Raw genomic sequence first — 17223 nt, 5'->3', positions numbered from 1 at the left:
CACCACCTGTACATACAGAGAAGTTATATGAGCCCAGATTGGGATGGCAGGATGCAAAATAAATCTAAGTAGACAGCCATGTTGGGAAAGACTGTCTCATGTCCTGGGAAACATTTCCTCCTTTCCTAAGTCACTTTGGACCTATCTGTCCAGTGATGGTTGCCTCTTCCTTCATCTCAACCTGCAGTTTAGGCCTTGCTATGACTTCCCAGTGTCTCACTAGCCCACAAAGTCTAAAGCAGACTATTCGGCTTGTATAAAATGATATATTCTTAGTAACCTGGTTAATTATCTAGCCAATGAAGAGATGATTAAAGCAGCCTTTCTCATATTCAAGAAGTGAAGCAGCAACTAAAACATCTTAGAAGTGTGGAAAAAATTGTGTCAGAAAAGTGATTACAGTAATTATCAGATTAAGAGTCTGAATTAAATTCAAACATTCCAACAATGGTTACAATAGACATTTATTTAAAGAGAGGCCTCTGCAGAGCAAATAATTCTTAAATTGTGATTCAAGTTGAAACTTCATAAAAACATGCTAAGACCAGGCACATCCACAGATCTCAACTACAAGATCACTTCTTCGTCCATTCTTCTTTCTCTTTTCTTTCCCGAATAACCTCTTTCAGATAGGGTTCAAGGTAGAATTTGTCCTAAAGAATGAAGAAGAAAAATAATAGGTCTTAAACCTCAAATTCATTACAATCAAACTTTTTCCTTGTAACATAAATATAATCTGAACTTCTAGGAACTGTGTGCTCTTCAAATGTAAAACCTCAGAAAGATCATGCAATGAGGAGGTCAGAAGGAATACCAGGGAAAAAACAATGTCTATAGGTGTGCCAGGTTTCAATGATGGTGTCCAGGTTAGGAACTAGAAGATCACGCAGGGTCTTTATATAACTAAACTAAAACTCTTTTCATTAGAGCAGGAACTGGAGTAGAGGGAAGAAAAAAATGGCCCATGAGGCAGAAAACCTAGATTCTAGCCCAGGCTTTCCAGACTAGCTTAGTGATTTTATTTTGTTTTTGTTTTTGGAGACAGGGTTTCTCTGTGTAGCTTTGGAGCCTGTCCTGAAATTCACTCTGTAGCCCAGGCTGGCCTTGAACTCACAGAGATCCACCTGCCTCTGCCTCCCAGTGCTGGGATTAAAGGCGTGGGCCACCACCGCCCAGCTGCTTAGTGATTTTAGAAGTCACTTCAGCTCAAAGTCTCTCCATGTTGTTCTTTAAAATAGAGCTGATAGTTTTCTGCTAAGCTCACTTGCTGTTGAAATGCTACTTCTGTAGCATGACTTGGAGAACACTAAAGCACTGCCCCAATGAGTGTTTCTCCTGTTTCTAATACTGCATGCTGAGTGACAAACACTGTTAGTTAAAAAAAGCAAACCTGTTCTACCTCCTCATATTTTGTCCACTGCTCTTTAGGCAAGATCTGATGCCTCATGGTCAGGTCCAGAGCTCTCTTAATTCGAAACATTCTGTCATTATAAATATTCTCAGGAAGCCTTCTTATGGCTTCTTTCACATCTTCAGTCTCGTATATTGTATCATCTCGCATTAACCCTGTGATAGGAACAGAAAAAACAGATTAAAGAGCTATCTCAAAAAAAAAAAAAAAAAAAAAAAAAGTTTTTTTTTTTTTTGTTTTTAAGACAGGGTATCACTATGTAGCCCTGGCTGGCCTTGAACTCGAGAATAACCCAGTCTCAGACTCCTATTTGCCTTGAAATCTTGAAATGACCATCTTTTTGCCTCTGCCTCTCCACTGATAAAATTAAGGCATAACTCACCATACGTGGTAGGAGCTTTTCATGTATGTGTGTGCACGCACACACATGTACCTCCACATACACGTAGAAGTCAAAGGGTAAACTGAAGGTGTCAGTTCTTGCCTCTCTACCTTGTTTGAGATAGAGTCTCTGTGCCACTTGCAAGAGCTAGACCACCAGCTTCTAGAAATTCTTGTCTCTGCCTCCCATCTTCCCACAGTGGCAACCTGGGATTACAGCTACTTGTGCTACTGTTTCAGCTTTTATGCTGGTTCTGAACTCAAGGTTATCAGGCTTGTGTGGCTCACTGAGCCATCTTCTCCACTCACAATTTTCTCTTTCTAATGAGCAAAATATCTTAAGATTTATAATTCAAGATCTGACTGAAAAAGCACCAAATCACTATGTAAGACAGAAACCAAAAGCATTTCAGACCTGAGTTATTTCTTGAAGGAATATGTGGGCCTTTTAAAACCACTATAACAAAATTCCTATTTCATATAAATCAGTTCAGAAAATATTTAAAATGTGTATCTTGCCATCGAAAACATAAGTAGACCACATCTCTTTTCCTAATCTTAGATGAAGGAAGATATTAAATAACTAGAACCAGTGAGATGGCTAGGCAGGTGAAGGTACTTACTGCACAAGTCTACTGACCCAACTTTGATCCCTAGACCCCATGGAGGAAAGAGAGAACTGATGGACTCCAGAAGTCCTCCTCTGACCTCCACAAGCACACACTGGTATGAGAAATTCTTTTTTAAAGTCATAAAGAACTTAAAATTATACTAAGGAATCCTAAGATCTGCTGATGCTTCCATTCAGCTTCTAGACCACAAAATAAAGTTCACAGAAAATTAGAAAGCTCTAAGAAAGCTCACAAATCACATAAAGATGTGAAAGCAAACATCTGGGACTTTAGCCCTCTCTTTAAAAGATCAAGAACTCAAAATAAATTTGACACACACAAAAACAAAATAAAACATCTTTTTGGAACTATAAGAATTCTTAAAAATTCAGGAAGAACACGCACTGCATTCAGGAAGAACAAGAGGACCACAGAAAACAGATACTTACCCAGTTTGTTGAATCCTGCAGCATTATAATACCATTTTCGAAAACCATCCAGCCACTTGCTTGACACTGCAACTATAATTACCACACTGTTAGTTGCTACACTTACAGACGAATGCATCAATAGCCAAAGAACTCTTATAAATTTAAGAGTAAATATCCCTTTGTACACAATATAGATAATTATTTCACTTTTGACATCATGTGAGAAAACCATGAGCTCAATACTGAAGGTGCCTAATATTCATCCACAGGTATACTTCCTGCCACTTTGGGTTCTCAAAGTCCAATGCCCTCTGCCCTGACATCATCTGCTACTATCAGAACTGAAAGAATCAGGGACAGGAAAGAGACCTGGAGCATTTCTAATATTTGTAGTTGCAGAAATTAGTTTTTCTTTCCAAAGGGGGTAAATCTATGAGATTTCAGGTTAGGTGACAGGCTTCTCCTAGTCTCCAAAATTTTTAGTTTTCATAATCTCATTTCGCTATCATCTTTGAAATATAATTTCTGGAAAAACTTTTATAACATCACTTAATAATTTAAGTATCAATAGATTTTTCTCCTCCCAAACTGTTCAAGGGATTTGAACAAGAATAAGGAGAAATACTCCATGTTAAAATTTATTGTAACAGAGCACACATGTAACCTCAGCATTCAGGAAGCCAAGTTAAGATTGTGAATTATAGACCTTGTGAAAACAAACAAATGAAAACTAAAATAAGGGCTGGGAACACATAGCTCAGCCTTAAAACAAAACAAACAAAAACAACATAACCTTTGGGGAACAAAGCTGAGCCTGATGAGTAAGTAACCTAGAAGAGGTCAAGGAAGCAGGAGAGTGCCTGATGTTGACAAGACAGATGTAAAGGAAACAAGCCTTATCTTTCTTTTTAAAACATGAGGGGTGGGAGAGGGACAAGTGTGGGCCAGAGGACAACATTAGGTCCTAATCATCTTTTTTCATTTTTGAGATGGCATCTTTCACTGGCTTGGAACTTGACAAGTATACTAGGCTATGAGTCCCAGAGATCCACCTACCATCTCTCCACCTCTCCGGCACTAACACTAAAAGCATGGACTAGGGCTACTGAGGCAGGGCTCACCATGTAACTGGCTGGTCTGGAACTAAGGCATTATTACAAAACCAACAACACAGGTTCTGGAAATTGAATTCAGGCATGTCCATGCATTGCAAGGCAAGCACTTTATCAACTGAACTCTCTTCTCATGCCCTAAATTTTCTTTTAAAATTTTGTCTAGGGCTAGTTTCTTACCAAGGAAGAAAAGCAAGTTATCTTCTCAGTTAGTTCCTTATGACTTCCTACTCCTTAGGTTTAGATTACTAATGGCTTCCTCCAACCTCAGAAATTAAAAGTTGTGTATAAAATAGTTTCTAAGAGAAAATTAAAGCAGTTAAGGACTAATCACTCAGTTGGTACAGTGCCTGCCTAACATGTACCACAAAGCCCTAGGGGTTCCATCTCCAGCACCACATAAAATGGGTGTGGTGGTGCATTCCTTCAATTCTAGCATTTTTAGGGAACCAAAACGATCAGAAGTTCAAGGTCATCCTTCAATACACAGTGAATTCAAAGCTGGCTTGGGCTACATGACACCCTGACTCAAAAAATTCAAATATAAAACTTAATGAGTAAAAAAAAAAAAAATCTAAAAACAAACTCACAGGAGCTAAACTGTACACACAGCAACGATTAATATTCATTTAACACGTATAATGTGCCAGGCACTACTCTGTTCACCCTTTCCACATTAGCTAGGTTAAAAGCCTGTTGCAGAAGGCATCAAGTCTCTAGTATTAAGCAGGAACACCTACGCAGACTACGTTAAATTTGGTAAGGTTCCTTAAAATTTTGTCAAGTAGGTGACCTTCACAATTTCTAGGGACTGTGAGAAAGGTACCAGTATTGTTTTGAAACGCTATTCCAATTTATACCGCCAAAAGGCAAAGATTTGCTTTAAAAAAAAGGGGGGGGGGGCGGGGGTAAGGGATACTACTTGAAGTGAATGTTTTCAATATTCTGGCATTCTACCCCACGACACATTTGTTCTACTGCCTACAGTAAACACAAGTCCTTCCAACTCTGCAGCTCCAGCTCACGCTCCAGATACACCTCAGCATAAACATATCTTATCTCCCTCTAATTGGACAGAAGCTCGTGGTGCTGAATGTGGGGTCAGAACGCTATTTCCTCCGGCCACTGTCACCAGCGTGAAACCGAACAGAAGCGGTAGGATTTATGTAGCTAACGCAGAGGACAGCGTCTGACTCTTAAATGCTCCCTCAGTTCACTGCGGCAGACTTCCGCTACCTTCTCACCTCCTCATTTCCCCAAGACGTCCTAAGGCCGAGGGGAAGGAGGCCGAACCCGCTGTCCAGCCACGGCGGGCTTCTTCCAGCAGTGGTCCCCGTTCCAACCCTCAGGCTGGCCGGCCCTGGCTCAGCGAAACCTGTCCTTTGAGCTGTGCTGGGACGTCACACAGTATTTTTCCCATTGTGTGACGAAAAATGTTTTTTGCAACCGAGCGCACAAAATCATCAGCCCAATGTGTGGACTTAACTCAGATAAGAAAGCCTAAAGAAGAGCCTTCCGCGGGCCGTCAGAGCGCAAAGTGACTAGTTAGAGCAAAAGGGGAACAAGCTGGTAGGAAAAGCAAACCGAGAAGGACCACTTACCAGCAGGTCGGCCCGCCATTTTGACCTGAGAGTGAAGCGCTGCCTTCTGGGTAAGTCCTAGAGGACGTGCGGGGCTCACGCGCAGGCGTCCTGCATACCTTAGGATGGGGGAAGGGGAGGCGGCGGCGGAGGAGGAGGAAGTGGGGGGGAGGAGGAGGAGGGAGGAGAGAGAGAGGAGGGAGAAGGGAGGGAGGAGGGCTCACGCGCAGGCGTCCTGCATACCTTAGGGGAAGGGGAGGCGGCGGCGGAGGAGGAGGAAGTGGGGGAGAGGAGGAGGGAGGAGGGAGAGAGGAGGGAGGAGGGCTCACGCGCAGGCGTCCTGCATACTCGGGGGGGGGGGGGGGGCGGCGCCCGCGCAGGCGCAGCTCTGACGGCCCGCGGAAGGCTCTTGTTTAGGCTTTCTTATCTGAGTTAAGTCCACACATTGGGCTGATGATTTTGTGCGCTCGGTTGCAAGAAACATTTTTCGTCACACAATGGGAAAAATACTGAGCGAGAAGTTAGGAGACGGTGATATTCAAGGTTCTGTTACAGGAAGGTACTTTTACGGTATTAATGGAACCATTACTTAGAGACAGTTAATTTACATGTATCTCCTGCATTCTTTAAATAACCTCTAGATTACCTTTAATACAGGGTATGAAATAAACGCTACACAAATAGCTGTTACACTGCATTATTTTGGAAATAACACAGGAAAATGTACATACATGTGCAATACAGATATATCCTGCCCCAATCTTGCAGATTGAATCATTAGATGTGGGATCTTCAGACACAGAAGGGTGGCTGTATTCTCACTTAATTCTAAATCTATGGTGTAATTACCGTCCTTATCAGTATTGGAGAGAAAAGGAAGCTGAACCTCAGAAAGATTAGATAACTTATCCAAAGGCACTGAATTGGGAGGAGTCCACTTTTTTTTTGTCTTTTTTTTTTTTTTTTTAACTAGAATTGAGAAATACAGGTTCAAATTCAGGTTTCCTTATTTCTAAAATCATATGCTGCACAATTAATCCCAGAAGACTAAACCTCTAGGCTTCACTTTCTCCATGTAAGGATCCATATCAGACCATTTTAGTAGAAAGTTAGGTCAGATAAACTAAAAATAATGACTTTAAGGCGGGAGTAGTGACACATGCCTATGATCCTAGAATTCAGTAGGCTGAGGCAGGAGGATCACTGCCAGTTCTAGGCTAGAGTTGTCTACATAGTGAATTTGACACCATTCTGGATCACCCACCACCCACTCACCTAAAACAAAACAAACAAAACATATTAAACCTAAGGTATATTTTAGAATCTGTATATAATATTAAAAGTGTAGCAAGTACATAGACTGTATACTTTCAAGGTCTCAGCCACAACAGGTGAAGTCTAAGACATAAAACTAAGGACAGAAAATAGAGAAACTGATAGTACTGTTGAGTTTGACCATGATTCAACATTGTCTTTACCCTGCTGTCTTTCAGTCTTAAGTTGAAACCTGGGACAGCATAGAACTGTATCATTATGAATTCAAGATGTTATTTAATGGCTTTAGTCACAAGTTCTAAAGTTCTGTTGCCTTCTCCCTTCTGTTTCTGCTACCTTATATCCCTCAGCTCTAAGAGTGTATGCAGTAGTTAATACAAAGTCTGAACGATAGGAATACACAAATAGATTAGTACACTGGCATATTGCTTTGCAGAGGTTATTCATTAAACTCTTCATCCTGACATGTCTCAGCATCAGGGTGAAAGTGGCTAGAGAGGAAGATCAAGGTATGCCAAAGTATCAGATATCCACGATAGTAAAAAAAAAAAAAAATCCAGCTTTATAGGCAGTAAGCCTAGGGCTTGGTGTTTGTTAGTGCTTGTTAATGATGGTTTAAAATGTTTTAGGGGATTGGGGAAATGATTCAGTGGATACAAACACTTGCTGCTCTTCCAGAGCACCTGGGTTCAGTTTCCAGTAACAATGTCAGGCAGCTCATCACCACCTGTAACTCTTCGCTCTAGGGGATCTGATGGCCTCTTTTGACCTCATGCATGTGTGAACATACACTCACACACATATACATGCAAATTACTACAATGAATCTTAATATTTTAAAAATTGTTTTATTTCTCTACTCCTGGCATAGAGATTACACTACTTTGACTCTTTAATACATGTGATGCTTTGGTGTACCCTGCCAAAAAAAAAAAAAAAAAAAGCTCAGCAAGTTTTAAAGAGTAATCTTTGACATTTCTTTTCCCTTTAGAAGATTGGTGACACTCCAGTCATAATGAAGACATCCAGAATGCATCAATCTGTTCCATTAAACCACTTGTAGTCTCAAGATAGACATGCTCAAGAAACAGCCATTTATGTTTTAAATTGCTTAAAACTTTAGGATTTTCCATCACAGCAGCACAGCTAACACATTCTTTGTATGCCCTGTGTGTGTGTTTGTGTGTCAATATGTGTGCATGTATGTGTACATGTATGTGTGTTGACATGTGCATGCCAGAGGTCTAAGTTGAATATTGTTGGTTGTTTTCTCACTCTTTCTTTGTGGGCCTGTGACCCAGCTCCCGAATAAATCACACATGGAGGCTTATTCTTAATTATGAATGCACGGCCTTAGCTTGGCTTGTTTCTTGCCAGCTTTTTTTAAAATTAATTTTTTAATTCATTTTACATTCCAATCACAGATCCCCCTCTCTTCCTTCCTCTCATCTCCCCAGCCTCCCCCCCTCCAACCCACCTTCCATTCCCTCCTCTTAAAAGGTAAGGCTTCCCATGGGGAGTCAGCAGAGCCTGGTCCATTTAGTTGAGGCAGGTTCAAGCCCCTGCACCAAATCTGTGCAAGGTGTCCCACCACAGGCAATGGGCTCAAAAAAGCCAGCTCATGCACCAGGGATGGATCCTGATCCTACTGCCAGGGGGCCCCAGATCAAGCTATACAACCGTCTCATTTATACAGAAGGCCTAGTCCAGTCCCATGGAGGTTCCACAGCTGTTGGTATAAAGTTCATGAGTTCCCATTAGCTTAGTTTGGTTGTCTCTGTAGATTTCCCCATCATAATCTTGATGCCTCTTGCTCATAGAATCCCTCTTCCCTCTCTTCGACTGGACCCCTGGAGCCTGGCCTGGTACCTGGATGTGGATCTCTGCATCTGCTTCCATCTGAATGAAGGCACTATGATGATAGTCAGGGTATTCACTGATCTGATTACTGGTAGTGGTAGACCACTGCTAGTAGTCTAAGCTGGGGTCATCTTTGTGGATTTCTGGGAACTTCCCTAGTATCAGGTTTCTCCCTATCCCCATGATGTCTACTTCTATCAAGGTATCTCTTTCATTGCTCTCCCACTCAGTCCCTGTTCCAGCTTGACCATCCCATTCCCTTATGTTCTCATCCCCCATCCCCTGCTCTTTATTGCCCCCCCTTTTAGTTTACCCATGGAGAGCTCATCTAATTCCCCTTCCTAGGGCAATCCATGCGTCCCTCTTAGGGTAATCCTTGTTAAGCTACCTTCTCTAGAGCAGTGGGCTGTAGTTTGGTTATCCTTCTTACCAGCTTTTCTTAACTTTAAATTAACCCATCTGTCTTTTGCCTCTGAGCTTTTACTTTTCTCTATTCCTGTATACCCTTCTTTCTTACTCTGTTGCTGGTTGTGTAGCTGGGTGGCTGGTCTCTGATGTCTCCGCTTTCTCTCACTCCTAGATCTCTTTTCTCCCAGATTTCTCCTTCTATTAATTCTTTCTGCATGCCAGGCCTGCCTATCCTTTCTCCTTGCTATTGGCTGTACAGCTTTTTATTAGACCAATCAGGTGTTTTAGACAGGCACAGTAACACAGCTTCAGCGAGTTAAGCAAATGCAACATAAACCAAAGTAACACACCTTAAAATAATATTCCCCAATAGTTGAATGTCTTTCTCAACTACTCTTCACCTTAGCTTTTGAGATAGAATCTTTCACTGTATTTAGCGTTCACCAATTTGGACAAGATTGGCTGGCCAGCAAGCCCGAGGGATTCTTCTGCTTCCATCTCCCCAGCATTGGAATTACGTGTGAACTGTAGCCCTCAGTTATTACATGGGTTCTGGGGATTAAACTGAGGTTCCCGTATGTGAGCAGCACTTGGCTGACTAAGCCATTGCCTTAGTTAGCCCCAAGCTAGCCTATTCTGAGTGGATTGTTCATAAAGGCAAATGAAGTCCCCAGACATAGACCAGGTAAGTCTGTGCTTTCTTAGCTGTTTTTTGTTTATTCATTTCACCCTTTGGAGAACTGATGGAAACACACAACTGTGTCACATTAACCAATGTATTTTAGAACCTTAAATGTCAAATTAATAAGTAATAGGAAAGATACTATATCTGGTCCTGAGCAATCATCAACTTAGTCAATCATAGTAGTCTTTCAGGATATCCAATACAACATAGAACTCTGGTGTAAAATAAACCACATCCTAATTAAAACTCATTATGTCCCAACTTTGACTTGGCTGGGTGTTTCTGCAAAGACTGAAACACACTGCTGGCTTTCCTACCTCACATCACTTGCCATGCTGAAATGGCTGGATTTTTTTTTAAATTGTTATTTTGCCAGCCATCTTCCTCTCCACCCAGTTTCTCCAGTAATTGGTCCTCTTTATAGTTCTAATAATTATTCTAAGACTAGCCCTAATATATAAATGGTTTTCAAGGCACTGCTTAATAATGTTCAATGAGCCAAACCATATTGGCACAGAGTCACTGTGGGAGGAAACTTCTTGAGCAAAGACATAGGGACCAAGTCACTTGCCCTGGTTAACATATAAATAGTAATTGGGGAAAATGTACCAGCTCATGCTATAAATCTTGCTGGTGCTAAGCCCAAGGTTTCTTATGGCCATCACTATGTCTCATTGCTTATCTTCAGATTTTCCTGATTCCCAGTAACTAACTGTGGACAACTTTAAATACTCATGCTCAGAGAAGGTGACATGATGGATAATCCCAAATGGTCTGTTTGAGTAGAGCAGGAGATACTGGATGAGTGACATTTTATGCTCTAGCAACTCATAACATTTCAAAAGAAAAAAAAATCTGTAACAAAACTATTTTCAAAGACCAGTGAATGCAAAAGGAGAAAATCCTCCACTATTCTCAAAGCTTCCCAGGAATGACACATTGTTGGCCTGTAGTAAATTTACTCCTTTTCTCTAAGCTCACAATATTTTAGTTCTTCCTAGGAAGGATGATTAAATCAAACACAAATTAATTTACTGGAAATTTGTAAGAAATCCCTACCAAGGTATATGTCTACAAATAGACAACATCAAGAAGTCATTTCTGGGATTAGAGAGAGGGATTAGTGGTTAAGAGCACTGGCTGCTCTTCTAGAGTTCCTGAGTTCATTCCCAGCACCCACAAGGCAGCCCACAACTGTCTATGACTGTAGTCCGAGTCATAGGATCAGATGCCCTCTTCTAGTGTGCATACATGCAGACAAACCCCCATACATATAAAACACATAAATAAATCCTTAGAAGAAATCATTTCTAATGAAACCATCAACTTACAGTGATAAAAAAATTTAAATCGCCGGGCGGTGGTGGCGCACGCCTTTAATCCCAGCACTCGGGAGGCAGAGCCAGGCGGATCTCTGTGAGTTCAAGGCCAGCCTGGGCTACCAAGTGAGTCCCAGGAAAGGCGCAAAGCTACACAGAGAAACCCTGTCTCGAAAAAAAAAAAAAAAATTTAAATCAGCTGGGATGATGGCTCAGCTAGTTAAGGGCCTGCTGCACAAGAATGAAGAACTGAATTCAAATCCCCAGCACCCATATAAAAATGCTACCCACAGTGATACACACTAATAACCTTAGCTCTGGGGAAACAAAGGAAAGAATGTCCTTGGGGCTTGCTGGCCATATAGTCTTGTGGAATTGGTGAGCTCTGGGTACAGTGAGAGACCCTGTCTCAAATAAGTAGGTGGACAGAAAAGATACCACTTTGACCTCTGGCATTCACACACACACACTTTAAAGATTTTATATTCTACTACAGACACTTGCTTAGTTATGTTCATTGCCACTCTACTTACTAGCTAGGAAATGGAAACAATGTCAATGTCCTTTAACTGATAAACAGATAATTAAAATGTACATAACCACAATGAAATTATATTCAGCTGTAAAGCAAAATGAAATAATAAAATTTGCAGGCAAGTGGATGGAACTGGAAAATAATATACTGATTGAGGTGATCCCAACCCAGAAGACAGATTCTGTTCTGTTACTTGTGAATCCTAACTTTGAATCTTTAGGTTTGAGTGTGTACAGCCTGTAGTAAAAGGAGCCATTTACTCCATTCCATGCAGGAGCCAGGAAAATAGAAAGGCATCCTGGGGCAATCAGCAAAGAAGGAGCTCTATTGAGGGGATAGTAGGACAGAGATGCATGGAATGGGAATGGGTGGGGGGCACTTTAACTGGGGAGGGAAGAGGAATTATATAAAATGGAGTTATTGCACATGGGGTGATAATGCTTTCAAGAGCCATAGACTACAAAAAAAATTTTAGTGTCAGCCATGGAAAACCTCCCTTCAAGTTGTTGGTCAGGAGCCATTAGACTACCCACAAAACAAAGGCTCTTGCCGGGCAGTGGTGGCGCACGCCTTTAATCCCAGCACTCGGGAGGCAGAGGCAGGCGGATCTCTGTGAGTTCTAGGCCAGCCTGGGCTACCAAGTGAGTTCCAGGAAAGGCGCAAAGCTACACAGAGAAACCTTGTCTCGAAAAACCAAAAAAAAAAAAACAAAACAAAACAAAAAACCAAAAAAAAAAAAAAAAAAAAAACAAAGGCTCTTGCTGTTGCCCTAGGTTGCCTCCTATACTTGGTGGATTTTCCCTGTGATAAATATGCAATGTCCTTCCTGATCTCTTTCAGTTGATTTTAGTTTGAAGTCTATTTTATTAGATATTAGGATAGCTACACCAGCTTGCTTCTTAAGTCCATTTGATTGGAAAGCCTTTTCCCAGCCTTTTACTCTGAGATAGTGTCTGTCTTTGAAGTTGAGGTGTTTCTTGTATGCAACAGAAGGATGGATCCTGTTTTCATATCCATTCTGTTAGCCTGTGTCTTTTTATAGGTGAGTTGAGACTATTGATTGATGGATATTAATGGCCAGTGATTGTTAATTTCTGTTATTTTTTGGTGGTAGTGTTGTTTCCCTTCTTTGGTATTTGTTGGTGTGGGATTATCTATTGCCTGAGTTTTTCATGAGTGTAATTTCCTTAGGTTGGATTTTTCCTTCTAATGCTTTCCATAGGGCTGGATTTGTGGATAGGTATTGTTTAAGTCTGTTTTTGTCATGGAATATTTTGTTTACTCCGTCTATGGTGATTGAGAGTTTTGCTGGGTGTAATAGTCTGGGTTGGCATCCATGGTCTCTTAGTGTCAGCATAATGTTTGTCCAGGACCTTCTAGCTTTCATAGTTTCCATTGATAAGTCTGGTGTTATTCTGATGGGTCTGCCTTTATGTTACTTGGCCTTTTTCCTTTCGGCTCTTAATATTTTTCTTTAGTCTGTATGTTTAGTGGTTTGATTATTATGTGGTGAGGGGACTATTTTTTTTTGGATCCAGCCTATTTGGTGTTCTGTAAGCTTCTTCTATGTTCATAGATATTTCTTTCTTTAGGTTGGGAAAGTTTTCTTTTATGTTTTTGTTGAATATATTTTCTGTGCCTTTGAATTGGTATTCTTCTTCTATACCTATTATTCTTAGGTTTGGTCTTTTCATGGTGTCCCAAATTTCCTGGATGTTTTGTTTTAACAACAGTTTTGGCTTTAGCGTTTTCTTTGACGAACGAATCTATTTTTTCTACTGTGTCTTCAACGTCAGAGATTCTCTGTTCCATATCTTGCATTCTGTTGGTTATGCTTGCATCTGTAGTTCCTGTTTGTTTAGTTACATTTTCTATTTCCAGCATTCCCTCAGTTTGTGTCTTCTTTATTGTCTCGATTTCAGCTTCTAAATCTTGAATTGTTTCCTTCATCTGTTTAATTGCTTTTTCTTGGCTTTCTTTGATTTCTTCCAATTTTTTGTTTGTTTTTTCTTCCATTTCTTTTAAGGGAATTTTTCATTTCCTCTTTAAGGGGGTTTTTCATTACCTCTTTAAGGGAATTTTTCATTTCCTCTTTAAGGGCCTCTATCATCTTCTTAAAGTCATTTTTAGGATTGATTTCTTGTGTTACTGCATTGGTATGTTCAGGTCTTGCAGGTGTAGAAACACTAGGTTCTGATGCTGTCATATAGGTTTTTATGTTGTTGCCTGTATTTTTGCACTGGTATCTATCTACTCATCTCTTCCTCCGCTTGGTGCAGGCGATGCCTGTCTGAGGGTGCCTCTCTTGTTCCAATTGGTAGTCTTGGTCCACTGGGAGTTTTTGGTCAAATTGGTGCTTGATGGGCTCTGTTTCTCCAGGAGCAGCTTAATCCAATTGGTGTTAATGGGTTCTGTCTCAGGGAGCAGTTGTTCCCAATCAGTGCAGGGTGGACTTATGGCTCCGCTGGTTGTTGGTGTCACATGGGATGGTTTTCTTGGTGAGGGGGCAGGGAAAGAGGATGCTCTCTGGTCCCTGGGGCTCCACTGGCAGGGACCAGGCAGCTGCTAGAGGGGCTAGAGATCTGGTCTGCCAGATGGGAGATAGGACCTTACCTGTTCCCAAAGTAGGGTGGGCTTATGACTCTGGTGACCCGGTCTGGTGGCTAGACGGCTCCTTCTTTTGTGTTCTTGGGTTGCGCTCTGCCAACTCCTCAGCTGATCTTGTTTCCTCAGACTGCAGGCTTCTGAAACCTCTCCCTAATTGCCTTGCATCTTCTAGGTGATCTGTATGCAGGTTGCACTTAAAGAATGAAGGATTCACTTGACGCCCTCTTCTGACTTCGTGTGCCAGGGTCACACAGCACCTCTCATACTTGAAAGAAAGCCTATTGCCAGAGACACCACATGCTTTGGACATAAGACTTAGAGAAATGGAGCTGCAACTGACCTGGAAGCCTCTTCCCTAAGGACGGGTTCTTAACATATTGGAAGGTGCAATGAGATCTGTCAAGGGACAAACGCAATCAACAGTCCTACCCAGGTATAAAGCCTATGACTACAAAAATGATGGGCCTAGGAAAACATCCACAACTGTGGAATAGTGGGGATATCTTAAAGGGTAATCAATAACTTCCTATTTGGAGTTAATTGTCCAATCAGCCTGCTCAATAGGCGGGAATGCATGCTTGCTACTGTAAACTGCCAACTACCTGTTGTTGGAGACGTCACAGAACCTAGAGAATCTACTATTGCCATCTTCCCAAACCAACATAATTTCTAACTGTATTCTAAATACTTATCCACAATCTATTATCACCACTTTACTAGAGCAGCATAACTACTTAACTTTCTAAATCTTATCCTTATACCTAGAGATAAATCTAGCTACTACCTTTCATCAGAAAAGCCCGTCTTTACCGTAAATGGAGACCATCACAGAAAACCACAACTGGATACAATGCAGAGATCAATGGATTGTGGCAAGCTCAGTCCCAATGGATACATCTACATCACAGCTCTTGCATGTATGGCTCAGAGAAGATAGAGGAAGACGGGGCAGAAATATTTAAGAGCCAGTGTGGTGATATTTTGTTTGTGATCTAATCAATAAAGCTTACCTGAAGATCAGAGTGTAGAGCTAGGCCACTAGTTAGCCATAGAGGCCAGGCAGTGGTGGCACATACCTTTAATCCCAGCACTTGGGAGGAGGAAGCAGGAAATTCAGGAGTTCAAGGCCACCCTGGGCTATACAAGATTGATCCAGTCTAAAAGAAAAACAGAGCCAGGGAATGGTGGCACATACCTTTAATCCCAGCAGTAGGGAGGTGGACACACGAAGTGATATGGCTGGGCAGAGAGAGGACTATAAGGTGGGAGGAGACAGGAGCTCAGTCTTTCAGGCTGAGAAGTTCTCTGAGGTAATGTTAGACCCCAAAGTTTAGGGTCTCGAGTGGGCGCCCCAAGAACCCAGACTCTGATCCAGTTGATGTAACAGCATGAGGTGTTTATTGAAGAAGCAGCTGTACAGTCGGGCTAACTCAGCTCCAAAGAGCAAGAGTCGTGCCTATTGTAATCACATGGGTACTTTTAAAGGAAAAACCCACAAAAGCCATAAGATTACAATTCCCATACAATTTCATGGCCTGATCACAGGGGGATCACAGAGTGGGTACAGTCATATCTGCATGCACATTCTTCCCAAAACCTCAAAGGGGGTATCAGGGCGGGAGTGGAGTTTACACAAAGGTCACAGTGGTCCTTCCTGGAACACTTGCAACTATCCCAGTCACAGTTGAGCGCATCTCTTAACAGAGATCTCTTTACATTGTTACATTGTGGCAGAGGTGGTTGAATGATGGCTGAGTCAGGTTGCCCTTGGAACTAGTTTTCTTTTTAGTTCCTTATTCTCCTGGAGCTTGGGGGTGTAAGCCTGAAGGGTTAGGGTCTTTCGGTAAGAGGTGGCAGTTGTGGCTTGCTTCTTTTTCTCTCTGATCTTTCAGCATTTACCCCTATATCTGACTCTGGGTTTTTATTATTCAGACCAAGTAAGATTCATGCTATAAGCCAGGACACTAAGAAGTCTACTATGAAACAATCTCTCTTAGAAATGGCTGCATAAATAAGACTGGGATGAATGGCAATATCAATGGACATGCCAAACACGGAAGGGAGAAATTTTTGAGGGGTCCCATCCCTAGACAAATAACTATAGGCAACTAATGACTACTGGCAGAAAAATTTAGCCTCTCTGTGTGATGAGCTTCCATATTGATTGGTGGTTTGAGTAAGAACGATTAGTTACCAGGGAGTGGCGCTATTTGAGAAGAATTATGCTATGGGATGATCCTTCTGTACACTGTTTATAAGTATTACTATCATTGGTTAATAATAAAGCTGATCTGTAGCTGGAGCGCTTTTCTCTCCGGGTCCCACCAAGTCCCGCCAATCTTGTGGCTTACTGGTACCTTACATCTTGCTTGTCCTGGCAGCGGCTCCAGGCAGTCTCCCTCTCTGCCTTCCTGTTCCCTCAATTCTCCTCTCTGTTAGTCCCGCCTATACTTCCTGTCTGGCTACCGGCCAATCAGTGTTTATTTATACAGAGCAATATCCACAGCACTGATCAACCTTATCCAGCAAGGCAGGATAAAGTTAGGTGGGACAATCAAACTGAGGACTGGGAGGAAGAAGGGGGAGTCAGGAGAGACCCAAACAAGCAGCCCAAGAAGCAAGACACCAGAGGATCAGTAAAGCCATGGCCACATGGCAATACATAGAAATAGGTTAATTTAAATGTAAGAGCTAGTTAGCAATAAGCCTGAACTGGCCAAGCATTCTATAATTAATATAAGCTTTTGTGTATTTGGGACCAGGAGGTCAGGACAGAAAAGCTCCACCTCCATTTACAGGATTAGGAGGTGTGGACGTATTGGCCCATGCCAGGCCCAGTTTCTTCCTCTCTGCCTATATATCAGGATGTAGAACGCAAAGCTACTTCTCCAGCACATATCTCCAATGAAATGCTTTGTTTTATAAGAGTTGCCTTGGTCATGGTATCTCTTCACAGCAACAGAAAAGTGACTAAGACAGTTAGCCAATACAGAATGGTGAACCCTGAA

At 41.7% G+C, this 17223-nt stretch overlaps 1 protein-coding gene and 1 long non-coding RNA gene across 4 annotated transcripts; one reads left to right on the top strand and one right to left on the bottom strand.

Annotated features, from left to right (window-relative positions):
• Positions 1-446: 446 nt before the first annotated feature.
• Positions 447-5705, bottom strand: LOC131896885 (cytochrome b-c1 complex subunit 7). Of its 2 annotated transcripts, none has more exons than XM_059247701.1 (4): positions 5548-5705; positions 2853-2924; positions 1391-1566; positions 447-653 (listed from the first exon to the last, which is right to left on the bottom strand). In XM_059247701.1, exons 1-4 carry the CDS (start codon positions 5564-5566, stop codon positions 576-578), a joined length of 345 nt encoding a protein of 114 aa, XP_059103684.1. In that variant the 5' UTR covers positions 5567-5705; the 3' UTR covers positions 447-575. The 2 variants fall into 2 exon arrangements, with proteins under 2 accessions (XP_059103684.1, XP_059103685.1); XM_059247702.1 differs by having other exon boundaries at positions 1400-1566; positions 5548-5689.
• On the top strand, positions 4929-15235 carry LOC131896886 (uncharacterized). 2 transcript variants are annotated; one of them, XR_009375537.1, is made up of 3 exons: positions 4929-5101; positions 14388-14648; positions 14981-15235. It is a non-coding gene; the product is annotated as an uncharacterized LOC131896886 (long non-coding RNA). The 2 variants fall into 2 exon arrangements; XR_009375536.1 differs by lacking the exon at positions 4929-5101 and adding an exon at positions 5910-6085.
• The last annotated feature ends 1988 nt before the right edge of the window (positions 15236-17223 follow it).

This window comes from Peromyscus eremicus, chromosome 20 (assembly GCF_949786415.1).
Source record: "Peromyscus eremicus chromosome 20, PerEre_H2_v1, whole genome shotgun sequence".
Classification (NCBI taxonomy): domain Eukaryota; kingdom Metazoa; phylum Chordata; class Mammalia; order Rodentia; family Cricetidae; genus Peromyscus; species Peromyscus eremicus.
The sequence above is the reverse complement of the archived record's forward strand: the minus strand, read 5'-3'. Positions and strand labels throughout refer to the sequence as shown.

Excerpts from the sequence above, each read along its gene's own strand:
- LOC131896885 (XM_059247701.1), bottom strand. Across the intron at positions 1,567-2,852 it reads TGCAGGATTCAACAAACTGG|GGTTAATGCGAGATGATACA; the intron begins GTAAGTATCTGT and ends TTCCTATCACAG. Across the intron at positions 654-1,390 it reads AATATGAGGAGGTAGAACAG|GACAAATTCTACCTTGAACC; the intron begins GTTTGCTTTTTT and ends TTCATTCTTTAG.